Source organism: Zerene cesonia, chromosome 20 (genome assembly GCF_012273895.1).
Source record: "Zerene cesonia ecotype Mississippi chromosome 20, Zerene_cesonia_1.1, whole genome shotgun sequence".
In the NCBI taxonomy this organism is placed as follows: Eukaryota; Metazoa; Arthropoda; class Insecta; order Lepidoptera; family Pieridae; genus Zerene; species Zerene cesonia.
This window is the reverse complement of record NC_052121.1, coordinates 5,847,988-5,875,812: the sequence shown is the minus strand read 5'-3', so window position 1 is coordinate 5,875,812 and position 27,825 is coordinate 5,847,988. Positions and strand designations below refer to the sequence as shown.

The 27,825-nt window shown below is 31.1% G+C and overlaps 7 protein-coding genes across 11 annotated transcripts in view; 4 read left to right on the top strand and 3 right to left on the bottom strand.

Annotated features, from left to right (window-relative positions):
* LOC119834766 (receptor-type guanylate cyclase Gyc76C-like) overlaps positions 1 to 6,370 on the bottom strand; it is a 22,064-nt gene extending 15,694 nt beyond the window's left edge. The window contains exons 1-2 of one of the 4 annotated variants that reach the window (XM_038359254.1): positions 6,267 to 6,370; positions 5,664 to 5,850 (exon numbers count right to left, since the gene is read on the bottom strand). The gene's annotated coding sequence lies outside the window, so the exon portion shown is untranslated. Of the gene's footprint in view, positions 1 to 5,663 lie in introns of all 4 variants that reach the window. The other 3 variants (XM_038359253.1, XM_038359252.1, XM_038359255.1) reach the window with 3 other exon arrangements.
* A 1,034-nt stretch (positions 6,371 to 7,404) lies between these two features.
* LOC119834769 (T-cell immunomodulatory protein) lies at positions 7,405 to 10,010 on the top strand. Its single transcript, XM_038359257.1, has 2 exons — positions 7,405 to 9,044; positions 9,171 to 10,010. Exons 1-2 carry the CDS (start codon positions 7,709 to 7,711, stop codon positions 9,599 to 9,601), a joined length of 1,767 nt encoding a protein of 588 aa, XP_038215185.1. The 5' UTR covers positions 7,405 to 7,708; the 3' UTR covers positions 9,602 to 10,010.
* A 34-nt stretch (positions 10,011 to 10,044) lies between these two features.
* On the bottom strand, positions 10,045 to 12,091 carry LOC119834770 (corepressor interacting with RBPJ 1). 2 transcript variants are annotated; one of them, XM_038359259.1, is made up of 5 exons: positions 12,071 to 12,091; positions 11,442 to 11,536; positions 10,709 to 10,959; positions 10,332 to 10,587; positions 10,045 to 10,185 (listed from the first exon to the last, which is right to left on the bottom strand). In XM_038359259.1, the coding sequence occupies exons 2-5, from the start codon at positions 11,528 to 11,530 to the stop codon at positions 10,125 to 10,127; spliced, it is 657 nt and encodes a 218-aa protein (XP_038215187.1). In that variant the 5' UTR covers positions 11,531 to 11,536; positions 12,071 to 12,091; the 3' UTR covers positions 10,045 to 10,124. The 2 variants fall into 2 exon arrangements, with proteins under 2 accessions (XP_038215187.1, XP_038215186.1); XM_038359258.1 differs by lacking the exon at positions 12,071 to 12,091 and adding an exon at positions 11,749 to 12,048.
* A 274-nt stretch (positions 12,092 to 12,365) lies between these two features.
* Positions 12,366 to 14,454, top strand: LOC119834771 (MOB kinase activator-like 4). Its single transcript, XM_038359261.1, has 4 exons — positions 12,366 to 12,561; positions 12,793 to 12,956; positions 13,084 to 13,293; positions 13,871 to 14,454. The coding sequence occupies exons 1-4, from the start codon at positions 12,508 to 12,510 to the stop codon at positions 14,115 to 14,117; spliced, it is 675 nt and encodes a 224-aa protein (XP_038215189.1). The 5' UTR covers positions 12,366 to 12,507; the 3' UTR covers positions 14,118 to 14,454.
* Positions 14,455 to 14,726: 272 nt separating this feature from the next.
* LOC119834772 (ribonuclease P protein subunit p25-like protein) lies at positions 14,727 to 16,113 on the bottom strand. Its single transcript, XM_038359262.1, has 4 exons — positions 15,944 to 16,113; positions 15,672 to 15,856; positions 15,407 to 15,523; positions 14,727 to 14,927 (listed from the first exon to the last, which is right to left on the bottom strand). Exons 1-4 carry the CDS (start codon positions 16,037 to 16,039, stop codon positions 14,822 to 14,824), a joined length of 504 nt encoding a protein of 167 aa, XP_038215190.1. The 5' UTR covers positions 16,040 to 16,113; the 3' UTR covers positions 14,727 to 14,821.
* A 1,599-nt stretch (positions 16,114 to 17,712) lies between these two features.
* On the top strand, positions 17,713 to 20,414 carry LOC119835172 (integrin beta-PS-like). The gene is made up of 3 exons (XM_038359848.1): positions 17,713 to 18,000; positions 18,436 to 18,602; positions 18,913 to 20,414. The coding sequence occupies exons 1-3, from the start codon at positions 17,766 to 17,768 to the stop codon at positions 19,060 to 19,062; spliced, it is 552 nt and encodes a 183-aa protein (XP_038215776.1). The 5' UTR covers positions 17,713 to 17,765; the 3' UTR covers positions 19,063 to 20,414.
* Positions 20,415 to 26,409: 5,995 nt separating this feature from the next.
* LOC119835054 (tyrosine decarboxylase) overlaps positions 26,410 to 27,825 on the top strand; it is a 7,149-nt gene continuing 5,733 nt past the window's right edge. The window contains exon 1 of the mRNA XM_038359661.1: positions 26,410 to 26,826. Coding sequence (XP_038215589.1) covers positions 26,512 to 26,826 — 315 coding nt within the window. The 5' untranslated portion in view covers positions 26,410 to 26,511. The remainder of the gene's footprint in view (positions 26,827 to 27,825) is intronic.

Genomic DNA, 27,825 nt, shown 5'->3' with positions numbered 1-27,825 from the left:
ATGATATTGAATAGGAATAGTCTTATTACAATGCATGAGTGAAAACGTAAGTAATCAAACGTTACCATATACAGTATTGTTTTATAAAAGAATGTTACTTAAATGGGTCATCGAACGATTTTTAAATATAAAACTCATATGTAAGATGAACGATGTTCGCGTCACGCAAATTACATATCTATATATATAAAATTCTCGTGTCACAGTTTTCGTTGCCATACTCCTCCGAAACGGCTTGACCGATTCCTCTGAAATTTGGTAAGCATATTGGGTAGGTCTGAGAATCGGCCAACATCTATTTTTCATACCCCTAAAGGATAAGAGTAAGGCAGAACAGCGTTTGCCGGGTCAGCTAGTTTATATATATATCCGTATTTAATATTTGTAACCTCGACTTTGGTTACATATTTACAAAGCTATTAATAGCACACCAAATACATAAGTAAGCTGATTCAGCGGACACACTGCTTAGAAATAACTATGTACGCATGAACTACATAATTTAATAATAAAATGATTGACTTAATATGTTTACACTTCACGAGTCAACATATTTGAACATATTAAGCACACAAACAAATCTAGTTAGTTATAAATGTAACGATACACCTGTTCCACACTTTTACGTGTTATCTTTATTTATTACATAATTTTCTAATTAAGAATAATATAAAGGATAAAATTTCTAAAGTAGTCACTTAGTTCATGCATGTGTGCATGTGACTACATAAACGTTGCACACAATCATAGTAATTTATCTAAACTCAAGAGAATAAATTAGTAGCACGGCCTCTTAAATGCTTTACTTTTTTATAATCTCCCGATTTTTAAGTTTCTTTTATTTTAATGTGTTTAAATTAAACATATAATGTAGCATAACGATAATTTTCACATTAAACTGATATAAATCTAAATTCATAACCGTGACATTTATTCCAAAAAGTTTAAATAGGGCCGCGCATTTAGATCTCCATATTAAACTACCTAAAATAATGTTCTTTCTTTTTTTTATATTAACAGGTACTCTATCAACCGCTGAACATTTCTCCCTTGATCTCAAATCATTACTTATACTATAGTTGATACAGATGGACCAATTTGTTATAATTATTATATATTGTATTTATAACGATCAATATCGACACATTCACTTTACAGAATTATCAATATGTGTAAATTATCTCGCCATCACAAAGCTCATCGAACCATTGGAAATATGTATGAAATGACTCGATGATTGGTTAACACTTACAAGTGCACGGGCGTAGTCAGACTTTAGATTTGGAGAGAATCATAAAAGTCAAACGGCTATAAGCACATAAAGTAACCCTTATTTATATAAAGAAAACATTAATGCCATTAAAATATATACAAAAAAAGCTTCAGCAAGGAATTGCGGAGGTTCTATATCCAGCATTGGATCAGTGTAGGAGTGTGTAAGATAAAATAGTTGTGAAATATTCCAATTTGATGTTTAATATCTTAAGTTTTGGGGAGTGTTTTTAAGTAAATAACAATTTGGTGAACCAATGACCTTAACCCTTCATGTTGTATTAAATTCATACAACACACATAATTGTAACATTATTTTTATCAAAGCTCTTAGTGAAATTCTTGTTTCGCTGTAGTCAAAAAAAAATATATGAATATCCGAAAACATTTTTTTTTTCCCATGCGTGGATATAATGAAGTAAATGAACGCTATTCTCAATAACGACTGAACGGCTACGGAATTTGCAGACAGGTGATGACTATTCCTTAAAACATTTTACATCTTATGGTGGGTACCATTTTCCACGAGATCAAAGCCATAAGCTGCTAGTTCGCATATGAAACAGATTTGATGCCCTCATTAATCGCTTTGTATACGGTTATTTAGGCGTTTTCACCGATATACCTACTTGTGATATTCTATATGTATACAGAATGTAATCGTTAAGTGTGCATAGGCGATTTTTCCGTAATTATTACAGATATCAAAACAACTTTAAACTGATATCGATAGTGCTTTACCTTATGAGAAATATGACAATAATAATCCATACCAGTTTAGAGTTTTTTTTTTATCTATAATAATTACGGTATAATTGCATATGCACACTTACGATTACATCCTATATATAACTAACCATGTGACACGAACATGTTATGATCACATAAACCAGACATAATACATAATATCTCCCTTATAAAAACGACGTAAATGCACAGATTCGCGCCCTCATAAAAAGTAAATATATTATCAATTTAAAGTTATCAAATATCCGAACAAAATACATAGATCAAATTAATGTAACATTGTGTATTGATACAATGTGAATATGAACTGTGAACGTGAAAATATACTAATGTTAAGGAGGCATCAGATGCAAGGAAATTCTTGCCAAATTCGGTATTTAATGGATCTTATATGTGGAATACATAGTTCGTGATAATATCGATCTCGGCGAGCCGATGTTTGGCCTGGCACTCCCGACCACACCCACCACACAAGATAATAAAAATCGACCACCCAGGCCAGCCCGACATACTAACACTATTGTCAGACTATGATTAAGATAATACATTTACGATAAATATCTAGCTAGTTGTTTTATTTAAGTTATTTTGTACTTAAAATATTCCAAGTACACATTCACGCACATATATACATATATACGCTGTATATTATGATATACAGAAAGGAACACGTACAATAAATAAAACCAAAACATACTGAGTACATGAACACACATTTTATCTGGGAGCACAATAGTGTCCCCCGCTAAGCCAACCAAAAAAGGCAGCACGGTAGTAACATCGTTTTCTCAAAGCAATTCAGACGTTACACATTTTTTTTTGTGCTAGGCGATTTCCTATAATTATAAAAAAGGGAAATTTAAATCAAATTTTGTGTGGAAAATGAAATACTTGATTCCATTTGCTCTAGATATTTTCAAAATGGTGACAATTTTCTAAGATAGAGTTAAGCCAGAAGCAAAAGACAAATAGGACTAAATAGAAAGATCATTCATGTTCCTAAACAAGCAGAGAAAACATAAAAACTCAATTGGTACAACCCTGACATAAAAAAAATGTATTTCTATGATTTTTTTACAGATTTGCCTAGGGGGCAAAAATAAGGACCTCTTAAGTCAAACATATAATAGAGACAATTATAAAATGCAGCAAGAATTTTATTTCATTAATATTTTTATTAGAAATATACATACCTAAATATCGCGAGCCACATTCATATGGGACATATTAATATGAGACTAAGATACATAGAGCTTTATTAAATTCTGGTATACTGCAATATGTATGCCCTAGCTGACCCACACACCTTTGTCTATTACTAAAATTTATGTCGGCAATCTTTTGCATGATTCATGCTCCATTATTGTGCCTATCTATAAATGGATTATCCTAACACAAAAATAATATTTAAAACAAGAGACCATTCAGCGACCCCAGAGATAAAATCATTTAAACAATCCACCAAATATCATATTCAGCTTTTCAAAATAGTAGTAGTAAGAAATATATATATTTTATACTGTAGTTTATTAGTTACAATTTATAACAAAACATTTATATTGTAGTATGTTAGAATCCATTTTTGTAGTGTTTATAATAGATCCTTGTTCCAACAAAAATTTTGTGCCCTATGTGTTTACACTTTTTTTGTATGTTATTAAAACCAAAATAAAAACTAAACATGACTGACTCTTAATACAATTATCTTATCTCAAGTATTGTTACAGTGGCAACCAAGAGGATTTAAGGACTGTCATAGTTTTTTATTGGGTATTTTATCTTCTTTATACCTTTTTACCTTGCTAAAGTGATAAGTGGTAATCTTTTTGTCAAATATGCTTATTTCGGACTTATTTGAATTTTGGAGTAGTTTGTTATTCCAATATAATAGTCTTTGCAAAAATTTTTCAGATTACCTACTTATCTAGTTACAAAAACTAAGTTAAACTGATATAGCTAAGTATGTAAACTAATTTGTCATAAATAAAAAAAAATGATTGAAAAAAAAAAGAGTTCAAGTGGGTTGACACAGTTCATACAAGGTACAACCTTTCAAACTATTACATTGGGAGAAGATCCAAAAGAGAAAAGAGATTAGGCACCCTGCCTAAAGCTGCTGCTGCTGGGCCTAAACATTTTATAAATTTTTGGGGAAATCTATGTATCTCTAAGAGAATTATTCAACATACATTAAGACAATAAGCATAGGATATTCAAAATAGCATAGCATAATATATTTAGCACAAAATCTCTAAGTGTTTGGTTTAATCGAGGAAACCAATATTGTTTGTATACAATGGACTTATGAATAGTTTGTGTTTATGTTAATCAACTTCAAAAAAGAGGAGTCTTGTGTTTTTCTGTATGTTCACTTATTTCTATGCAAAGATTATTATTTTACAAGACTATTCTGCTATCCTACTAATATTATAAATGCAAAAGTTTGTGCATATGTTTATAAGTATGTTTGTTACTCTTTCACACAAATACCACTGATCCAATTGCAATAAATTTGGTACGTAGATAGCTGGACAACAGGAATAACACATAGGCAACATTTTATCCTGATGTTCCTACGGGATACAGACTTACATATGTGAAACTATGGGGGGCAGTTGTTTTATATAGTTATATATTTATTTTTTATTAACTTTATGTTGTAATTAACAGGACAGCCAACAACACAGCTATTTTGGAAATATACATTTTTGGATAAACCAAAATTCACATTATGTGAAGCACATTGTGTTGTGAAGAGACAAATAGTGTGATCATAAAAATGATATTTTAATGGATAGGAAAAAGAATCTCCCCCAAATTAAATATTGAATAAGTTATTCCAGATTGTCCTGTATCAAATGTATGCAATTCGGAAAAACACAAGGTTATTGTATAACAAATTAATTGTTACAACTCTTGCCTTCCAATATTTGAAAAACATTATAATACAATTCAATATGACAAACTATGTTTGCTACTGAATAAAAAATTTTAATAATGGCAAAAAGCACTATCTCTATTTTACTATATTATCATTCCCATACATAGTGTACTTATTTTAGATCAGTAAACTATTGGTCAACATTATAAAAAGATTGACGAATTTGTATCCCATACAGTCTTCACCACAAAACTTACCTAAAAAAAATTAACTAATATTTGTACAAATACTGATGAATATGTATATGATATATATCTATCAGATTTAATTATAGATATCCCATTAAAATTTGAGACATGTCATTCTCTTGATAAAACTGTTATTTATATAAAATTTTAGTATTATTCTAAAATATTATAGAAGTTTATGCAGGAACTATTTATTATTTAGGGTACTTCATTATAGTTCACTTGGGTATAATATTCAAAGTGGTAGTTAAATGGCAGCCTTTGTTATACAAAAACTTAAAAAAACCAATGAAATGAGGGAATCTATAGAATAAATTAACTAATACTATATTGTTGTGATTTTTTTCTAGAATACAGTCTCAGCTACTTAAATACAATAGTAAATTATTAAACAACAACTGTGTAATTCTAAATAAATTATTGTTCTATACAGTAATAATGCTGATATGTAATACCTTTTGTAAACAATATGATAATTAAATAAAACGGATAGGTATATACGCAAATTCACTTACCATAAATATGATAAAGCTCCTTCGTAATGTTTTATCTTCATAAGAACACTTATTACTAACTTTCATCACATTAAACAAACTTTTGAATCACTTGACAATAATAAGTTTATAAGAAAAATAGCGCAACTAGGTATTCACAATCATATTATGTTTACAAAGACACGAAGCTCCAATACTGTAGGCGATTCTAAAAATACTCTCAACACGATAAAATGAATGTGTTAAAACGTAAAGCAACACAACGACGACAATAAGTAAATGTGGATGCGAATCCGGATTAAAGGCTCAACTGAGTCAAATTGTTTATATAAGTTTGTTACATCGGTTGACGATAAAAATATAGAATTATAGGTGAATCTACAACGAAGATATTTAAAAATACAGGCACTCAAATTTATCTTCCGGACTTAAACTATTACATTTAATTTATGGACCACAATTTAGCACACGAATCAAATAACAACTAGCGTAGGGCAACAAGCGCCGTTCAGTTATCTAAAATTGAGCTATTGAGTTTATATTTACGTTTCACGAAAAGGTAAAACTGATATTGTTCTTTTGTGAATTATTAATTTTAACCAAAATAAAATGAACACTATTCACAACGACAACTGCATCACTCGGCTACACAAAATTATTAAAATCCACATTCAACTTGAAAATATGTATGGGGTATGGAAAAAATGCTTTGATACTCCTCATGCATGTACAACTTTGGACTTATCAAAATAGGATAGCTATATATCCAACAATGGTAACATTTTGGTGAAATGAGTAGTTTTGTCAATTGTGAAGTCTGTGAACTGCCACAGTCTAAAAACAGCATACAGTAATAAAAGCTTCGGAGATATTTTAATTCCATATAATTGAGATTATAATATTGACAAAATAATAAAGGCTCAAAAATGCGGTTTGCTGCTGTCTCTAAACATATCTTAGCCTTATTGTAGACGTACACTAAACGAAAGAACTATTAACTAGACTGTGCATTAAAACATATCTGTTTTGATAAAGTTAGATCTATTTGATCAAGTTAGGGTTTCAATTTCCTTATAAGCGTCGCCTTATAAATCTTGGCGAGAGGTCTAGGTAGTGTATCCTTGTCAACTCGACTAATAATTGATTTTTGTAAAAATGATAGAAAGTTTTATATTATATATTCTTTTTTTATGATTTGCTCACGAACTTTGAAACCTATTTGCTGTTCATGAGAAATTTAATTCTTATTTTGTTTCATGGTGCAAAAATGAGTCTTGTAGCCGCTTCGTTTTATCAATCTCAATTCAAACGTATGTTTTAGGGTGACCATGAAATTTGTTGACTAAAACCATTTTTAACCCTCGACGTAAATCAACGAGGTGTTATAAGTAGATTAACGGTAGATTATAAAAAATATATGTAACCATTTCAACACAAGATTTTTAACACGGTTTTAGAACTATATTCGTTAAAATGTTGACAATATGAATAATATTTTATATAGCGAGATTGAGAATCAACTAACAGTGTTTACAACTTTACGATATCACTCCATTTTTACATTTAATTAGTTAGCGGAGCAACAACATAATACGTATCGGGATATTTACATGCTCATTTTTTGAGTAATTCATCCCTTGTTTTGTTTGACCATGGTCACTAGAATTACTGCACAGTCTAGTTAGGAGCATAACGTCTTTGCTCTTTGTACAACATGTTGCATCAAAATATTATCAATCTGTGACTGTATGTATGCGACGTGTGTCATAATGACATGAAAAAAATAAAAACAAACAGTTTGACACAATCTGTTATCTGATTTAATTATTTTATCATTTAGAGTATATGTTTATTATAAATATTATATTTTAATTAATGAGCAGTGCTCCTCTTCATACTTGAAAGTGTTTATTCATACCTAAAATGTGACTGCATATTGTATATTTCCGGCAGTGCTTGTACCCATATTGCTAATTGCTGTTCTTTTTCATTCAAGTTCTTTGTGTGCGTCGTTTGAATGAAATTAATTTGATATCAACCTTTTGTTTATCTTGCATAAAAGAAAAATGTTTAAATTAACCAAGTCATTCATATTACTTTTTCTTGCAAAACATGCATTATGTATCTCTGATATGACTGATAGTTCATTTGGAAAATATAACGAGGGTCTTTTAGCTGCATTTGGTGACTTTAATTCTGATGAACTTACTGATGCCTTTATAATAAATGAGACTAGTATAGAAGTGCTTTTGGCTCATGATAAAGAACCATTTTTACGCCCTTCTTCCTATATCTGCAATTTTAGTAATGTTATAATCACAAGTATAGTACCAGGCGACTTTGATGGAGATGCCTACATGGATATTCTTTTTACTACTCAACTTCAAAATGAAACATCCTCCCTCCATGAGGTGAGAATATTGTGGGGTGGAATGCCTGAACTTAATTGTACGGATGCACTTTTAATAAAAGCTATAACATTAGGCCAACCACTAGTTATGGATTATAATCGCGATATGATATTAGATCTCTTTGGAATTAATTCCCAGAGTCAGAGAGTTTTCTGGGTCTTTGATAACTCTAGATCAACTCCTTTGGAGATATTGATGAATGATGACAGTAATAAAGAAATAAAATTACCACACTCACACTCCTTCTTAGATGTCAATGATGATAATGCTGCTGATTTATTAGTAACTACAAAACTTGATGTTGAAGTTTGGTTGAATGAAGAGCCAAGTGGATTTAAATTCAATAATAGCATAGAACTACTTGTTGGTTTTGCAACTACTTATGGTCAAGTATTATTTATTGATGTGGCACTTTCTGGGGAGTTCTTTTTAGTAGTACCCGTATGTTATGATCTTGGCTGCATAAACAGTACAATTCTTATCTATGACAACAAGCAATGGCATGATTTGCAAGTGGACTTCAATGATGGAAAGGGCACCTTCTGGCACTTCATTCCACCTAGAGATGAGCCATACCTTGATACAATAGCAATGCGCAGTGGTGATTACAATATGGATGGATACCCTGACATTCTTATGACACTTAGTCCTTCTAATAATAATAATGAAACAAAAGTTTTCCTAATGCATAATGTCCCATGTAATCTACCTGGATGCAAATTTCATAGAACATTTGAAATTCAATGGGAAAAATTTAATTCTTTTGGCAACAATGTTGTTATGGCAACTTTTTATGATTTCTACATGGATGGTGTGTTGGATGTTATTTATGTTCAAAAGAATATGACAACGAACAAATATGTAATGAAAGCTTTTCGGAATGAATTAGAATATGATACAAACTTTATAAAAGTTATTGTTGTTACTGGACTAAGTAATGAAAAGGTGCCTACAATCAATGGTACATTGTATACACGTAAAGTTACTTTTGGTAAGTTTAAAATCCATTTTCATAATGCTCGAAGCATAAGCACTAATATAGTCCAATCCTTATCTCACTTTAAACATTAATTTTGGCAACTAAAGAATTCTATTCTAATAAATAATATTTTTTCAGGAACTAATTTACCTGGGCCAAAGATTGGATACAATACTTGGTCTCAAGAAGGTACTTATAGAACTGGAGTTTGTGCTCAACTTCCACAATCAGCATACTATGCCCTACAATTACCCTATTCTATTTTTGGTCTGGATCGTACTCCTAACTTTGTTGATACGCTCACTGTAGGGCTCTCAGGGTACTCTAAGAGCTGGACACAAATCATTCCTAATTCTCAAATTGTTTTGATTCCTGCACCACCCAATGATCCCTCCCAGTGGAGAGCTCAATTGTTTGTGACACCTAGCAAAGTTATTCTTAAAAGTGTATTCGTTTTAGCTGCTATAATAATTGTAATAATAGGATGTGTTCTGTATTTGCATTGGAAAGAAAGGAATGATAGGCAAGACATCATAGAAATTGATGATAAAACATATGTAAAATTATAAGTTAATATTATCTATAGCCAAAGGGCAATAAAATTTTAATTTGGAATCTGTGATTAAAAAGAACTTGTATAATCCTAGATATATATTAAGCAAAGTATTGCATTATCATTATTATTAACTAGTGTATATTGTAATATATGTACTCAAAGCAATTTTCCAATCTTTACTAAATTGGCTTCTATATAGAATAAATTATTAGGGCTATTAAATTATTTAAAACTTGTGTTTGAAAAAATAAACTTATATGAACAACTTGGTGATTATTATGTTGATATTCTAACATGACTGTCAACTTACTATTGTAATGAATTTGTTTTCTTACCTTCATATTTAAGGTTTATGGTTTTTTGTAGTTTGGTGTGTATGTTTTATTAAATGTTGTACTGTAATAAAATTTGAATAAAGACTGTTTTTGGTATATTATTATTGAAATAAAATAAAAATTAAGACACATTATTAATTTTTAATTAAAGTCAAATCTTTATTATATTAATTCAAAAACATTGCAACATTTTTTACAAGTTTAATGTTTAGATTTGTGCTTCTTAGACTTTTCTTTCTTCTTTTCCAGTTTCTCCAATTTCCTACAACAAATACAAACAAATATTACAGCATTTATACATGAAATCAGCATTCAACACTCATTTCAAATCTTTGTTACAAATGCAAAGGTAGCTATTATATAAAACTAAAATTTTACAGAAACAGTGTTTGCCTGTTATACACATACTTCAATAATTTTTTCTTTTGCTTTTTAGTCAGCTGACTAATGAGATCTGTTTCAGTAAGAGATGATGAATCATTCTCAACAATTTTAGTGGCAGCGAGAGGCATGGCCCCTGGCTTCATAACTAATCCATTATCACGCATTTGTTGCATCAATGTAGGAACATCAGGCTTTTCTTCCTCTTCTTGAGGTGTTGATGCTGAAGCTTGCAATGCACGAGCTTCACTCATAGATAAAGAGTACATAGTACACTCCTTGTCTAAAAATAAAATTAAATGTCACATGACTAAAAATTATAAAACTATAATAACATGTTAAAAGTAACATTTGAATATACCATACAAAACGCATTGTACAATTAATAAAAACAACAACCATACCTGTATTAATATGGCCCCACTTGTGACATTTAATGCAACGCACATTTCTGACCAGAATTCCGAATGGTTGATCTCTGATTTCATTGTCACCTTTACAGTAGCTTTCTCTTGGAGCATTGTATTTTCTTTGCCATTCAAATTTATATTCTGGCTCATTGTCTTCACGCTCCCGTTCTTTTTTAACACCTGGTGGTGGTTCATACATAAAATTCAGGCTTAATTTGTCTTTGCTATCCTTGCTGAGTAAAGCTCTAAAAAAAGCAAACATAAATAAATACTTCAAAGCATGAATGTATATTGTTTAACTTATGTAGCAAATCCCATTTACATATTATATTGATTTGAAGTAGCATAAGAGCATCATGATCATATCCTTTTTCAACTATTCTTCATACTCCTCAAACGGCATAGCAAGGAGAGGATGTTTTAGGGTTCTTTGGTTTTAGATTTCTCTATATAGAAGTCTTAATGTTTTTTCACAGAATCATATTAGTTTCAAGTATGAGGTTCATTATAATCAAAAAGTAAGTCTTTTGGATTATAATGAACCTCATACATAAATACAGGCTTTTTAATATGTATATTTCAATATTTACAGCTTATAAATTATGCTCTACTCTTGGCCTTGACCAAGTTATCATCACATTATACATACAAAATAGTATGCCATATTACATTTTTCAAAACATATATACATATATATTAAATGTCAATAAAATTATTATTCACTTACTTGTTTTCATGTAATTCTTGTTCTTTTTCATACTGAACGCGTAATTCCTCTTGTTTCTTTTTGTATGCTTCTGTTTTTTGTTCTGCCATCCATACCTTTTTAAAAGAATACACATTTTTTAAATAATTAAATAAGGGGTATATAAATTTATTACTATGCGTGAGCCAACAATGAGATACTTTCGTAGTCTATCATTTTACAATGATACAACACTTTACACACATTTAAAAGAACATTTCACTACTTAAAATTGTGATTAGAAGTAATGAATTCATATTTGTGTTTAAGGGAAAATGAATAAACTTACTCTTTTTAAATTATCTCGAGAAGCAGGATGGAAGAATTTTTTACACATATAATTATTAAATCCCTTTCCCATGATTGAATATCAAAATTTTCCGTGTCACTTTTTTACTGTGAATATAAACAAACAAAAAATGTTCGATATGTACTTCTATTTAAAAGAGCTATTTAGCACAATATTCTAGTATGTGAATGATAATTTTACAATGTACGTCTCTATATTACATTAATGACCAAAGAGCAGTATAATAAATAATACGGGTACTCATTACTCAAGAGTCAAGTCTCCTCGATTTATTTGTCAACATCATAAACTCAATACTTACCTACTCTGTGGACATATTACACAGTATACCTAAGTCAAATTATGAGCACAGACATACATAACGGTAATAAGAGATAAATAAGAGATATGAGGAATCACAGAAAAAGCAATTTTTTTACTTTTTGATAAGCAGAAAGTAGATTTCTGCACTGATTAAATACTAGTTACTCCGTAATGCTGAAGTGAATAAGTGGGTTGCGATTAGCGAGCGTCTCTCGATCGCATACTGACCAAGTATATTACTTACTCTGTAGTACTAATTTGTCACCTGTGCCTTGTGATTTGACAACTTGAGTCTTGACATTTGTTTGATATAGAGACGAGAGAGGGGAAGCCAAATTCTATTAATTTTAATTGGAATTTTTTCTAAGAGATTTCTAATTTGCATTTACTAAAGTTATTTTCTTCACGGTTATACATACATAGTAATTCACAGAAATGGCGGATGGAGTACAAATACTTAGACGCAATCGTCCGGGATCTAAGGCTAAGGTAATTTTATAAACACCTTCAATATGTAGTAACTATGTCGAGAATCGGTTGCACAAAAAGAAAAAGATAAATTATGTATAGTATTGATATAAATACATGCATACAAAAAAGTTGTCATTAAATCTGGAATCTTGATGCATGCTTTAAATAAATTAGTTATTTTTAAGTTTTATACCATTCAAAATATGCTTTATAGCATTTGAATGGTATAGATTATTTATGTTTTTGTAGGATTTTTGTCGATGGCCTGATCAACCTTTCGAAGAAATGGACAACACTCTTGCTGTTCAACAATTAATTCAGCAAACAATTCGTCGTGATCCCTCAAATTTAGAGGCTATCTTAAAAATGCCAGAAGCCCAAGAAGAAGGTGTTTGGAAATATGAACATTTGAGGTATCTTCAATTTGTAGTTTTATAGCACTCTAATTTAAAAGTAGAAAAAAAATCTCATTTGAGGTATCTTATAGTGTACTAGCTGTTACAAGTTAAGTCAATTACATACTTTCTCATTATTTCACAGACAGTTCTGTATGGAGCTGAATGGTTTGACCGTTAGACTGCAAAGTGAGTGTAAGCCAGAAACATGCACTCAAATGACTGCTACAGAACAGTGGATTTTCCTTTGTGCTGCCCATAAAACACCAAAAGAATGTCCAGCAATTGATTATACAAGGCACACACTAGATGGTGCTGCTTGTCTCCTAAATAGTAATAAGTATTTTCCAAGCAGGTGAGATTAATATTAAATGAAAATCAAAATATTAAATAGATCAATAAAATTTTAATGAAAATACAGGGTAGGAAGATATGATTAAATTCATATTATTATATTAGGAATGTGGTCAGTCATAAATTATGTTAAATAATATAATTGTGATATTACCTTCAGTATGAGTTAATTTGTAACACTTAATAGCCATATATTTGAATAAATATTAATTAGATTGTGCAAACAGAATTTAAGTAAATTTATATTATACTAGCTGTTCAGCCTGGCTTAGCCTATGGTACAAGTATAACCTGTCACTTGGTGAAGTTGCATCTACCCAAGGGTGAAATAATTTTTGAAATCAGTCCAGTAGTTTTTGAGTTTATCCATTGCAATTAAACAAACAAAAATACACATTTTTCCTCTTTGTAATATTAGTGTAGACTTGCAGTCCACCCCATCTTTTTTTGCCTCTGATACATTAAATGTAAATGAAAAAAAAAAATTTAAAATGGTCCACTAGTAGCATTTACATAAAGTCTCTTGACATTGCACTCTATATGAAATACGAAAAATATTTAATGTACTTTTTTTTCAGAGTGAGTATCAGAGATTCATCTGTCGGTAAATTGGGATCTGTATGTAGAAGAGTATACAGAATATTCTCTCACGCCTATTTTCATCACCGTGCAATATTTGATGCTTTTGAGAAAGAAACACATCTTTGTAAAAGATTCACATACTTTGTTACAAAGTACTCTATAATATCAAAAGAAATTTTAATTCTACCAAAGCTTGATGATGAGACACCTATAAATCAGCCTGTTGGTGAATCTGAAGCTTAAAATCTCATTAATAAGTGTTTTTAGAAGTTTGAGTTTCTTATAGAAACACTATAATTTACTTTTTGTATGTAACAAATACCAGTTCTATATTTAACACTTTGACAATTCTAAAAATAGTGACTGTTATTTGATTAGAAATAATGTAAAATTAAAGTATCATGAATTAAATATGCTTTCTTCATATGTATGTGTGATGACTAGTTTGTGAAGACTATTGATCTATATTGTATTGTGTTATACAACAAATCATATTGTAATGGTTTTGAATAATACAAAACCATTTATAGTAGAAAGCATTAATATGTTAGATTATAAGTAGTCTTTAAAAGATTTTCAATTTGTATGTACATTTTATGTATTGCACCTTCAAATAAAGATAAAATATGTCTAAAGAAGCCCTAAGCACATCAGATATTAGTAAAAAATAATATTGATTGTGTAACTATTTAAATTGTCCATGGGTAACATCAGCATATCGCTTATTTAACAAATGACTTTATATGGCAATGGCAAAAAGTGTACATTCAAAATATGTAATCATCTATCCATAACTAATTGATGTATTTGTAACATAGATACCGTAGTTACACATTATAAAAATGTACTTGAATAGAAATCGTTTAATGAGGTATTTATTAATCTAAATTAATATAAATTTTACTGTAAGTCAATAAAACACATTTGAAAAGCATATAATATTATGTTTATTTAACATTCTTATGTTTAAATGGCTTTTTTGTCTTATGTGACTGGTTTTGTTTTGAGAATTGCTCTTGCTCCCAAAATTTCTTTCCATGTAATGTTTGGTATCTAGAAAGAGAAGTATAAGTTAGAAAAATATTTATAGTACTCAGTACAATATTCATATAATTACCATTAAAATTGTGTTAATGAGTATACTTAACAAGATATGAAATATAGATAAGGAGCTTATAAAAAATATAAAATTAATTACACACGATTAAAGATAAAGTAAAATTAAATAATTTGATTGGAATTTAATTAAATGCAAAATCTGCCTGAATTTACATACAACATAATTATATTGTTTTTTTATCAGGAAAGCTCCCCAAATATGTAGGTAAACTATTATATGTCTGTTCAGCCTGGTTTCGAGAGATTATTTAGGTTGACAAGGATGCTAAGGTCCTTTAAATAATTTCTCTCCTCTCTAAGATTATCATCTGATCTCATTTGTCAATTTAAAATATATAAAGAGGAGGTCTTAAAACATAGAATAAAAAAAAGCAATTAAACTTATAATAAGTAAGATTGTTGAATGGCTTTACCCAAGTGGAGTGTCTAGTGGTTGCTCAACCGATAAAAAAATGTGTATCACTGGTATTTGCCTCTTCACTACTATTGTTTCAAGTCCATCAAGTTTAGGCTCCCAGTACTCTTCCACACTAAAATTATATTTCCATTCAGGTTATTAATTTTTCAAAACCATATAAAATAATACTTCTCATGTTTTGATATTATCATGAATCATACAGGTATAATGTATTTGATAAATTAGTGACAATATGCAATAAATTATGTAAGTCAATTTACCTTTTAGATGTTAATTTCGTTACTTGGTGTTGGATCGAGAATTGCCTTTTTAATATTTCTGCACATGAGATTGCTTTAGGTATTGCGACTCCGGCCCCACTCCAAACGACAGCTGTTGTGGCTTTATCCTCTAGAATACCCGAAGCATGTGATAGTAAATTCACCATTTTACTTCCTCCTTTTACCTATAATACAAAATCATTGAAATAATATAATTAACTTGGCTAATTGGAGTATTTAAAACTATTTTAAAGTCTGTATGGTAAAAATACCTGCATCCAAAGGAAGTTTTCAGGTAATCCATTTATTGGGATTTTGCTTCTTTCCATTTCCTCTTCAACATTTTTCCCTTTGAAATAATTTTCCATTTTATTTCAATGCAATAATAACCAAAAATAATTTTTCAAATTTATTTACAAAATTACAGTGACGGCTATCATAGACCATAGTTGTCATTGTCAAATTGACGTTTTACGTTGAATATGGACCATGACCATGTGACAACGAAATCCGTCCCGAGCAAATGGGACGCATTATTTAACGTAGGAGCGAGCGAAAAGCTAGGTTACATCCAGGTCAATGTACGAAATTCTTCGTAGTTTTTGAACATACTTAAGGTGCCATCGACCAAAAGTTGTTTTTTATAACACAAAATACTGATAAACTAAAATTGCCATGTAAAAAGTCTAAATACAAGTATAAAAAAGATGCGATCGTAAGAAAGAGCGAACGGCTATGCCGTCGTTGGTCAGGCCGTGCCCAACAATTTTGTGTATAAATTGGGTATTAGTTATACGTATAAGGAAGACAAGTAAAATAATAATTAATACAATAACAAAATTACTGTAATAGTTTATTGAAAAGTATCAATCTTCAGCATTGTGTTCACATTGAAATATCTTACGATATTTAGTAAATTGCATCAATGTTAGTTTGCCCCCGAGTCACCCTCATCGTCCATTTGCTTTCCCTTTATGTACGTAATTCACAACATCCGGTGCCGTTGTAATATGGAGTCGTCGAGAAATGCAGAGCATCGTCGTGCGAACTCCAGAGCGCAACTTATGCATTCTCCAGCACACTGATAACTGGATAATGATTGTATGTTCATACAATATATCTTATATAATCTCTTACAAAACTTGTGCACAAATGGTAAAATAACTTATAAATCTAATATGTAAATCAGATTGAGTCTAGAGGTATATATGTCTTAGTAAGTTTGGTTTATTACACTATATTGTATTAAAAAACAAGATTTGGTCGATGGCCGCGTAAAAAACAAGGACACCACTTCCCATACTGAATCTGGCATTGCCTTTATTTCCTATTTTCGCCGTGGACTTTTTTCGATGCGCGTTTCGTATTAATTTGCCTTTATCTACTAAGTATCAACTTTCAAACAATCAAATAATTGCTACTATTATTTATGCTTTAAACACTCGATAACTCTAGGTCCCGTGTGATTGTTTGTTTATCATATTATGTTTTCTATCAGGTTTCTTTATTTTTTATTGTGCGAGGCGAGTATGCTTTGGCACAAATTGGGCCAGCTCACCACCTCCCATGAACATTTCGAGAGGTCGCAGCCTCTGCGAATGTTCACGGGATGATCGCTTGCCATCAGGCGAAACACCAGCTCAACTGCACGCTATGACTTAAAAAAAGACAGTTAATTACATGGAGTCTCAGAGCTTATTACCATAGCTCGCTTATTTATACCCTAAGCATGGAGTACTGCTCTCCCTAAGAAATTCCTCTTATACATTCATTCCTCTTAAATTTAATTCCTCGTAGGTTTAAACCAACAGCAGTATTTACGAAATATGTTGGTTAGCGACGATTCTCATTCAACGTTTTAGTATTTAGTTGTTTGGACACAAAAGTCAATCACATATTTGTAGACAAAGATAAAACAATTCTTGGGCCAAGGACGTAAATATTATTTGCGTAATGTAACTGAATCATCGAGAGGTTATCAAATGTTCATACGATACTTTACATGTCGTCGACAAAATACAGTTGTCGTTGAATCTTAAAGCGGAACTAGTGTTCTTCTAAAAATCCTAAAGTCTATACTACTACTAAATTAAAATGTGTCGTAATTACATAAGCTTTACGCTTCTTATTTTTTCAATTGTAATAAGTACAGCGTATTTTAAAATTGTAAGTTTGGATAAAAATTGGATTTGCGGCATCAAGAAATCTTGTGTTGATTGTCTTCAAGTACATCATTGCTCCTGGTGTCCTTCCCAAAATAAATGTTTTTCTGAGTCGTCCCCAGTTGAAAATCCATGCAATGATTCTTTACATTCAGCAAATTATGAAAGTAAGTTTTAAATGTTTTGAATGATGTGTAGTATATAAATTATCTTAATATTTTGTTCACATATGGTTTTTATAGCGATAGTGAGAGATAATCCTACTTCCTACTAATATTATAAATGCGAAAGTTTGTAAGGATGTGTGTGTATTTGTTACTCTTTCACGCAAAAACTACTGAACCGATTGCAATGAATTTTGGTAGATAGCTGGACAACTGGAACAACACATAAGTAACTTTTTATCTCGATATTCCTACGGGATACGGACTTACGCGGGTGAAACCGCGGGACGCAGCTAGTCCTAAATAAAATTTAAAAATAGTTATTTTCCAACTAGATGTTAACTAGTTAGGGAAGATTAAATAAAAGAATACTTATATATGCAATTTAGAGCTAATTAAGACGCGTATTTCCATATGATTGATTACATTTATTTTTAGTGAGTTTATTGGAAAACGCAGAATGTGCGTGTGGTATTTTTGAAACGAGGGATAATAACTGCCGTCCGCCGGGCGTCACAGACGGCCCCGAGTGTTACGGTAGAGGGAGTTGTGTATGCGGGAGATGTTTTTGCGATCCCAATCCGGACCCAGAAAATCCTAGTAAGGTAAGGTAATTAAATACATACTAATGGCAACAAAAAGACAATTTAAGTCGATTCATCGCTTTCTACACCTCAAAATTGCTCTATTCTCAATAGGAGGAAAGATTTTAACCTAAGTACCTATATTTGCAATGTTTTTGCATATAAACTATGGGACCGATTTCAAAAATTCTTTTACCATTAGAAAACGGCAACTTCATTGTGTGACATAGGCTATAGGCTAGATAGCCTATGTCACTCAGTGAGGTTACAGTAGGTAAATATCTATGTACCACTATACTCTTTCTTATTAATAAATACTTTTATTTTTCAGGTTATAATTGGAGAACATTGTGAATTTGATAATTTTTCTTGCGACGGCCCAAAGTGTAATGAAGGTCCATTTTCTATTAACGACTTGCATTTATATGAAGAAGATAATGCAGATGATGTGCCAGAAGTAGATTTACCAGTAGAAAAATAACGAAAGTAACCTATTTACTTCAAAGTTTTACTATGCGATTCAACTAAGAATAGAAACGATTCTTCACCATTTTCTGACGTCATAAGTGTCAATTCAAACGAATTGATAAAAAGTCGTATTTTTCAAATGAAATTTGACACGAAGTTGACACAAAGGTACTTACTTCTCTATTCTTAGTTATATAGTGTAGTACTTTTATGCTTAGTAGCGTATATGTATAGAAATCAATTAGTATTAGTGTATTTTTGTCAATATTCAATAAGCGATATAAATGTGCCTTTATACGTAAGTTTTAATGTAGGTAGCCTACTTACTATTTATGAGAAATAGTTGGAATTTGAATAGATTTATTACAAAATTCACTATTTGCCGTAATTTTTCTTCAGCGTTTTGTCAAAAAAAATATCCTACAATAATTAATTAGTAGCATCAAATCCACGTTAATGAATATGACCGTAAATGTAAATCTTAAAAAAATTCAGCATTTAATATTTTTCTAATAATAATAATTAATTTCTCTTTAACCTACCTAAATCCCAACGATATTCAACAGCGGTTATTTTTGGGTTACCACGTTTCACTCGGTACAAAGGGTACGTTTCAGACAGACCAAAATTGTCTATATATACTTAGCTAGACATTTAAAATTAAATATCCAATACCTAACTTATGTCTCTAAATTTAATTCCTCAAACTCTAGACTCCGGTTCTGGAGATTACTAACACTTTCTGTAAAATTAACCCTCATGACATTTAACTAACAAAGGGTAAGGCGTCAAGCTATTGGTGTGCGTTTAACCGAAGAAGCGGCATCTCAATTATGGAATTGATATGAGGCGAGCGTCTGTCGCGGATGGCTCATCGCTCTCGAGTGGTGCCCGTTATGGTTACGCGAAATTAGATTTCAACAAGCCTATTTTCTTTTCCAGTAATAAACATCGTTTTATTATTCTGTCAGAGACGGTCTCGCTTTTTCAATTTTTCATCGATTCTGAACATCAAACATCTAAGAATCCTTTGAAGTTTCAAAAATTTCATTCCGAAAACTTCGATTGCATTTTGTAATTAGGATATCTCATCTTATTAAGTTAATTATCTGTATGGGCGCAATCAGTTGCTTTTGAAAGAGAAACTTAACCTATCAGGCAGGTATTTATTACGCAGGCCAGTCATATGGGTCCTGTACGAATACTAACCATCGTCCGTGACCCCTTGATTGAAGCAGCTCAACGGAACACAGTGGGTTTTAGTAGGAATCCAACATAACCCACGGCTCATGTGCGAGTTTCTATAAAATTATACATAGATCTACTGTTCTACGACATAGCAACCTGCTAAAGAATGGTCTAACCTATATCAATCAGCTACTATTAATATAAATTGAAATGAGGTAAAAAAAATCTTTATTATGTGTACCTTTATTTTAACCAACTAGTTACTGTTAGCTAGGAATACTATTGCTTTACTGGTTTTTACTTAACAATATCAAAGTTATTAAAGTAAATTTATTGCATACTTATTGTTACCTACCCAACCTACAACAAGCAGGGCCGTCTTAGACTGTGCTGGGGCCCTTGGGCACACAAGAATTTGGGGCCCTTTTAGAATGTAAAGAAAGTGAAATACATTTTTTTACTGTGATCTGCTTTATTGTGGGTAATCTAATCTTATATAATTAATGATTTGTAAAGTTTTTCCGTGATTTCTTTTTGAGCTAAAACTTTTTTCTCTTTTGTGAACCACTTAGATATGTTCTTTTCGACATAATGAAATAATATTTAAACCAACAAATCAATAGTTCTATTAATTTTACCCAAATTACATTAAACAAAATTAAATCACGACACTCCTGTGAAAATAAGTGATATAATAAGTAATAACTTTAGGTAAAAAGTTCCGACTGAAAGTTTTTCATAATTTATCCGGGGCCCAACCATAGACAAAGTCGACATTTTTATAGTCGCTTGAATTTGGCATTGGAGCGGTTTGCATGGATGATCGCTAGATGGTGTTCTTAGTAAATTAGGTAGGATGCGTTCAGAAATACTTTTAAATTACTGAATAACTGAATAAAAAATCAAATGATATGTAAGTTGAAAATAGACATTATAGACTCTAGATTATAAAATTTATAAACTCAAGTAAATGTCTGGTAAGTTATATCAGACCAAAAACAGCCCAAAAAGCGCACTAAGTTTAAATTAAGCAAGAAGCTACCGTGTCTATATACCGCACACAACCGAGAACCTGTAGGCTTGATGTCACTCAAATTCATATGAATATATTGATTCGAATAAATCTAAAAGTAATCGATATTCGGGCTTTGAGAAAAGTGTAATGAGTATTTTGAGATTAAATGTGAGAGAAATTGTCGGCCCTTCGGGGCCCTCTGAGGAAGGGGGCCCTGGGCACTGGCCCCTTGTGCCCTTATGGTAAAGACGGTACTGACAACAAGGCGCCTCGTGCGACTTTCTGTTGCTAAGAAAGTCGAACGTAAACGCAATTTGATTACGAGAAAATTGCTTTAGCAGTATACTACGCAAGGCGTGTGTGTTTAGTTGCAGAAAATGTCAGATACATTCAGATATTTGAGAAAATATTTATACCAATTATATTTATTTATAGGTACAGTGCATAACTAAGTTTTAATAAAAGCGGCTAGAAAGCCGCGTCATATTTCCTATAAACCAGCATAGTATTATGTTATTTGTGCTATAAGTAGAAAAGCAAGCGAATTGAGAACCGGGATTGAATTCGTCGTCGGGAGCGTCGGTAAAAAAATTCACTTCCTTTATTTATCGTGGTGGTAAAAGTTCAGTTAGACTTAATCAAATAAATCTAATATTACATGTTCTACATCAATCTCGTTTTGTTTTGTGAAGACGGAGACAGGTGAGGTATTGAGAATTCAACACAAGAAATTTCCCTTTATAATCCTACTAAAGGGTAAAACGGCCTTTGACCCGCACTTTCTAGGGTAGGATTTAGTCTTGAGTTTCTTGTCATAAATAGAATGAATAAATAAATAAGTTAACAGGTATCCAAATTCTAATCCTTTCATTATATTTATATTTTTTTATTCTTCTAGTTCGGGTCAGCGGCTTTACTCGCCTAGTACACATACAAAGAAACGTGAAAGACTATATAAAAACATACCAGGTTTCATACAAGTCCGTTCAATAGTTTTAGTTTAAAACTTTCGCATATGAAAAGTCGACGAAATTTATTCGGTTAATGTTAAATACGACTCTTACTACTTCTTTTAGTATGTAAAGAAATACATTATATATGTATATATATTATTATTATGTATGTATAGAGATACATTTCATTATTTCTGTTTTTGAACAATTTAAAAATGTACTTACACTGAAAACATTAGTGTATTATAATGTTCGCGATGTCCAAGAAGTCTGAGGGTCTAAAAATGCTGACAATAAATAATTTTTACCTATAAATATGAGTCTACTTTAAAAGATATAAAATAAATAAAACCTTGTTTTCTTTGAATTCACCATCGCGACTCGAATTTATTTTCGCTTTAAAATAGAATATTTATCATTGAGCATCTTACGCGTCGTAATACAATCATGTGTTTGAAACGAATTATCGAATAATTCGTCTGGAAACGTGACTCGACTTTCAAGCAAATAAGATATCAATGAAGTCGGGTGGTAGATGTATATTGCACAATAGAAGTTGAGATCTCACATAATAATATGCCATTGGTATTCAGAGGCAGGGAAGAATGCGCGTTCCAGAGAGGCGACTACCCGGCGTTCTTAGATGACACCCGCGCCTCCCTTCGGCGTTCGACGCTTTAATCCTTATATGAATTCTGCCATTGACTTTAAAAATACGACTGTTTGTTATACGTTTATATGTTTGTTATAAAACGGCTATAACCGCATATTTTGAGGAAGTAAGTGAATACAATAATGATAAAATTAATTATTTACTGTTGTATGAAAAAAAGGGCTTACATATTCTTGAAAGGCCGGCAACACACTCGCGGTGCCCCTGGCGTCGCGGGTGCTTATGGGCGGCGGACATCATTTTCCATCAGATGAACCGCCTGCTCGTTTGCCTGCTTAGCTAAATAAAAAAAAAAAAAAAAATAAATAATAATGGTTATATTTGCTACCGTTGAAGGTCTCATCCAGAAAATGGCAAGTGCCCACTTCCAACTCTCTTTGTATCCCTGCACTTTATATTATTATCTGCATGAGAGAGTTCTAGAGATTAAGAGCTATAATAACATCTCGTAATACGTTAACGTAACCGTTTCGGAGAATAGCCGCGGCAGAATAATTGATTGAGACATTTTTTTATATATACGTTACTACGTATAATACGTAGGTATTACTGTGGTTTTCTTTGCAAGTACTGGATATAATAAATATAGATATTAGTCATTGATGACGATGATCATTCGTGTGGTGCACCGTGTATGCTAGATCACAGACTCCATGGACACATACGTTTTAAATACATCTGATTTAGTAATAAAGATAATGTATGTGAAAATAAATTAATCATATTTAAATTATTAAAAACACAGATATCATAATACTAATTACTAACTAGCTGATGCAGAAAACTCCAATACATTACAAATCACTATCGATTGACGACGTAAAAATTAAAAATAGAATAATTTCTCAGCCATAATACAGTTAAAGTTGTCATGGACGATGGAAACAGCGTACACCCACCTTTAGTGTTTATAACTTACATATTCATTTAATGCTGTTCAGAATATATGAGGTTTACTTATTGGTCGAAAGGGCAAAAATTGCATTCATATTTAAATGTAAGAAATTTGGTTATTGTTATACAGAGATAGTTTGAGACCCGAGAAAGGATATAAATAGTATTTATATCGGAAATCTATAGATATTCTATTGCTTCGCGTCGAGTGTCGAAGCCGCGGGAAATATTCGTCACATATAAACTTTTAAAAAAGGTTAACCGATTTTTTAAATATTAATTACTAGCTGCGCCCTGTGGTTTCGCCCGCGTAAGTCTGTATACCGTAGGAATATCGGGATAAAAAGTTGCCCAAGTTACATTAAAATCGGTTCAGTCGTTTGCGTGAAAGAATAACAAACATACATACATCCATCCTCACAAACTTTCGCATTTATAATATTAGTAGGATAGGATTAAACTGTTTCACTTAATTAATTTATATCTTGAAATCTGAATTGAGAAGGAAGCCGGAGTAAGAATGATAATGAATCAGCCTTCTTTAGACAATTGATTAAATTTTTTTTTTAGAGTGTCAGTGTGTTAATCATGTTTTTTCTATTATATTCTTTGAAATATGTAAAATTACTTATTTTCTGTGCGATCTTGTTTATACTCACGTAAAATCAAACACGAAAATAACTTTATTTATAGAGACTTTTAATTCAAATTAGCAGTGTAATTGATTATAGAGTAGGTAAATACTATTATACAGTGCGTATAAAAAACAAATATTTGAAAATATTGTTAGATCTATGTCTATGTACCTGATGACCGTAGTTCTTAAAATTTACATAACTTCCTTCTGAATAGAAGTTTTTTGTATAGTTGTATTAAATTTGGAAAGATAAAAAAATATACTTAATCAAATTCGTATTCAAATACGAAACCTCAAAAACGATATCATTAAATGAGCAATAAAGGGTAGCCTTTCTAGTCATGAGTACTTTTCTGAATATTCATTGTATACTTCAGACTTTTGAATTAGAATTATGTATAATTTAATATTAACTGAGAAAGTTAATTATGTTATTTAATTACTTCAAACTTAAGTACCAGTATACAATACTATGATATTATATTATCTATGACTTCACTGTTCATGATGATTCCGAATAATATATATAAATATTATAAAGCTGAAGAGTTTGTTTGTTTGTTTGAACGCACTAATCTCGATTACTACCGGTCCGATTTGAAAAATGATTTCAGTATTAGATAGCCTATTTAATGAGGAAGGCTATATATGTACCACGGGCGAAGCCGGGGCGGACCGCTAGCAATATATAAATGTAAATGTACATCTTCTATAACCGTATAATCCGGAAGAATCGGCGCATGACTACCGAAATCGCCCTTCTGTTCATATAAATGCAATTTGTCATGTGGCAACCCCGCACCATTATGTTGTTTAAACAATTACAAGGAGTTATATTTTATTTCAAACCGGCAATTTTTCTTAATATTCTCTATGGATATACAAATTAAAGAATTTGACTTATCACGATATTATGTTAGAACTAAGAGTTTTTAAAGGTTCGAAAAATCTTTGACTTACGCTGCACCATTCTTTGTTCTGAATAATTATTTATCATTCATCTTAAAAACAATTTATTTTATCAAGGTTGTTAAAGTATGCAATGTTATTATTAATTGAATTGTCCACAATATGTTTTTAATAATTTATTTTCTGGAATCAATTTTACAAAAGTTATTTAGGCATGAATCGGAGCATGTAAAATTACTTTTTTATCAGTTTATAAATTACGTTTTTGTTATTAAAAGAGAAATTACTTACATTGAATAACGTATATAAACGAAGGTTATATATATTTTATGTATAAAATAATGAAACAAGATTTATATGTATTTATTTATTGTATTATCTAATATGTACATAATAAATATCTGTGTTAATTTTGCCTTACCCTTCTGATCACCTTACATAGATATCTTATTTTTCCATGTAAAGGTTCCCTACATTTTACTTTACAAACTAAATTTGAGATTTATCGAACTATTAAAAATTCGTATATTTAAAAATATCACCTTTATCGTGAAATGTCATAGGACCTTGTTTATTTCAATAAAAAATATTAAAGAAAATTGTCTGGTTGAAAAATAACAACTCCTTGCAATTGTTTAAACAATTTCGGCGTTATTACATGTTATTACGTTATTGAACGGGGATGCCTCATGGCAACATGCATTTATATCATCAGGAGGAATTTGAAAAGAATCGCATACAAAATTGGAATGCAAAATTTTCTGTACTTATGCGCCGAATTCTCCGGGACTAGAAGAAGTATCAGATTGCAAATGTTCATATTGTACATTTTTATATTAGACAATTGCATCTGATAGTGTTTTGAAATACATATGAATATTTCGATTTGATCCATTCAGTACCTATTGCATGAAATAAAATATACGAACTTGTATAATATCTGATTAACCAAGTAACTGTGAATATAAATATTCGCTTATCGCTTGTTCTCAGTACATGTGCGCAGTTCAACTCGACTCCCCCGCGTCTTATACCCCGCACTGTTCACACTGCTCCAGAACACCCTTAGAGCTGCCGCTGGTCCTCAAGTCAGTCGGTGGACGTCGCGCCGGTAACACCATCACTTTGTTTCATGAAACCCTCATAACCGCACTTTGTTTTAAATAACCGTTAAACGAGTAGTGAAAGCAACCATGGATACTGAGGAGTTTCGTGTTAGGGGAAAAGAGATGGTGGATTACATCTGTACTTACATGAATACGTTGCGAACACGACGAGTCACCCCCTCAGTGGAGCCAGGATACCTTCGAGATGCTTTACCCGCCGAGGCGCCTTACCACCCCGAGTCTTGGGACGATGTTATGAACGATGTAGAGAACAAGATCATGCCCGGAGTCACTCATTGGCAACATCCCCGATTTCATGCCTATTTCCCATCAGGGAATGCGTATCCATCAATTCTCGGAGATATGCTTTCAGCTGGTATTGGATGCATAGGATTTTCGTGGGTAGGTGTTGTTTGAATAAATTGAATGATTTTCGATCTTTATGCAATTTTTACTTTACAATTCTATGATTTTTGACGCGCTGTAACTTCTGCTGTTCTGTTGCTTCGTTAGGTCAAAAAATAAATTAAATTTAAATAAACGATAAGTTGAAATGCACTCGGTAGTTGTAAGAAATTATGTCTTTGCAGACAAACAGTTGTAAAATTAAACCAATGCAATCGTTAGTTAAATAAGTGGTTTGTAAATATGTTATCTGTGACGATAGCTATCTCAATATCTTCAATTCTTTAAAGCAAATTATCTTTGAATTACTTGTAAATATTTTTTTAAACTTTTATTAAATTAAGCAGTTAAAAATTGTTTTATAAATTTAAAAGATTGAAGAGAAGATTTTTTTCTAATGTTTGTGTTTTCTTATTTTTTTTTATTAGAGCTTTATTAGTTTTGCAGTTTTAATTTTCTAAAACAGTTATTAGTTTTATTAGAAAAATAGCAAAAACCTGTTTAATAAACACCCAATTATTTCTGGATCGTCATAAAATACTGAAACATTTTTTATTGTTCATATACCTATATTTACTATGAATTTAATAATTACTTCTTAATCAGTTAAACTTTACCAGTTTACGATGTTAATGAAATACTTATAAAAATTTACATTAAGAATTTGTATTAACTTTTGATTTCATGTAATTTATGTACTGTTAACTGCAAAGGCATATCGCTGCAACGTTATTGAGTATTGATTACTAAGTGATTTCTATCGTAAATAATTTACATGTACAGTTTCTGTCGCCAACAGTGGTACATTTAGGTCAAACAACATATTCGTTTTTTAAATCTATATACTATGTATACGAAGAGGTAATAAACCTCTTCGAATATAGGTATGAATAAAGAATAATATGTTCTTTATTGTTACCAATGTACCTAGTCTTGCCATAAATATTGTAATAAAGAAAAAAGAAAATTGTTAACTGCAAATAACATTTATTACTT

What these genes read in the sequence shown, in the direction of transcription:
- LOC119834769 (XM_038359257.1), top strand. Translation starts at nt 7,709, where the DNA reads ATGTTTAAATTAACCAAGTCATTCATATTACTTTTTCTTGCAAAACAT. An exon ending in TACACGTAAAGTTACTTTTG is followed by an intron (nt 9,045 to 9,170) that starts GTAAGTTTAAAA and finishes ATATTTTTTCAG; the next exon opens with GAACTAATTTACCTGGGCCA.
- LOC119834770 (XM_038359258.1), bottom strand. Translation starts at nt 11,820, where the DNA reads ATGGGAAAGGGATTTAATAATTATATGTGTAAAAAATTCTTCCATCCT. An exon ending in CTCGAGATAATTTAAAAAGA is followed by an intron (nt 11,537 to 11,748) that starts GTAAGTTTATTC and finishes TCTTTTAAAAAG; the next exon opens with GTATGGATGGCAGAACAAAA. An exon ending in GTGGGGCCATATTAATACAG is followed by an intron (nt 10,588 to 10,708) that starts GTATGGTTGTTG and finishes TTTTATTTTTAG; the next exon opens with ACAAGGAGTGTACTATGTAC.
- LOC119834771 (XM_038359261.1), top strand. Translation starts at nt 12,508, where the DNA reads ATGGCGGATGGAGTACAAATACTTAGACGCAATCGTCCGGGATCTAAG. An exon ending in GTCCGGGATCTAAGGCTAAG is followed by an intron (nt 12,562 to 12,792) that starts GTAATTTTATAA and finishes ATGTTTTTGTAG; the next exon opens with GATTTTTGTCGATGGCCTGA. An exon ending in TGGAAATATGAACATTTGAG is followed by an intron (nt 12,957 to 13,083) that starts GTATCTTCAATT and finishes ATTATTTCACAG; the next exon opens with ACAGTTCTGTATGGAGCTGA.
- LOC119834772 (XM_038359262.1), bottom strand. Translation starts at nt 16,039, where the DNA reads ATGGAAAATTATTTCAAAGGGAAAAATGTTGAAGAGGAAATGGAAAGA. An exon ending in AAAACTTCCTTTGGATGCAG is followed by an intron (nt 15,857 to 15,943) that starts GTATTTTTACCA and finishes TTTGTATTATAG; the next exon opens with GTAAAAGGAGGAAGTAAAAT. An exon ending in CCACTAGACACTCCACTTGG is followed by an intron (nt 14,928 to 15,406) that starts GTAAAGCCATTC and finishes TTCTCTTTCTAG; the next exon opens with ATACCAAACATTACATGGAA.
- LOC119835172 (XM_038359848.1), top strand. Translation starts at nt 17,766, where the DNA reads ATGTGTCGTAATTACATAAGCTTTACGCTTCTTATTTTTTCAATTGTA. An exon ending in ACATTCAGCAAATTATGAAA is followed by an intron (nt 18,001 to 18,435) that starts GTAAGTTTTAAA and finishes ATTTATTTTTAG; the next exon opens with TGAGTTTATTGGAAAACGCA. An exon ending in ACCCAGAAAATCCTAGTAAG is followed by an intron (nt 18,603 to 18,912) that starts GTAAGGTAATTA and finishes TTTATTTTTCAG; the next exon opens with GTTATAATTGGAGAACATTG.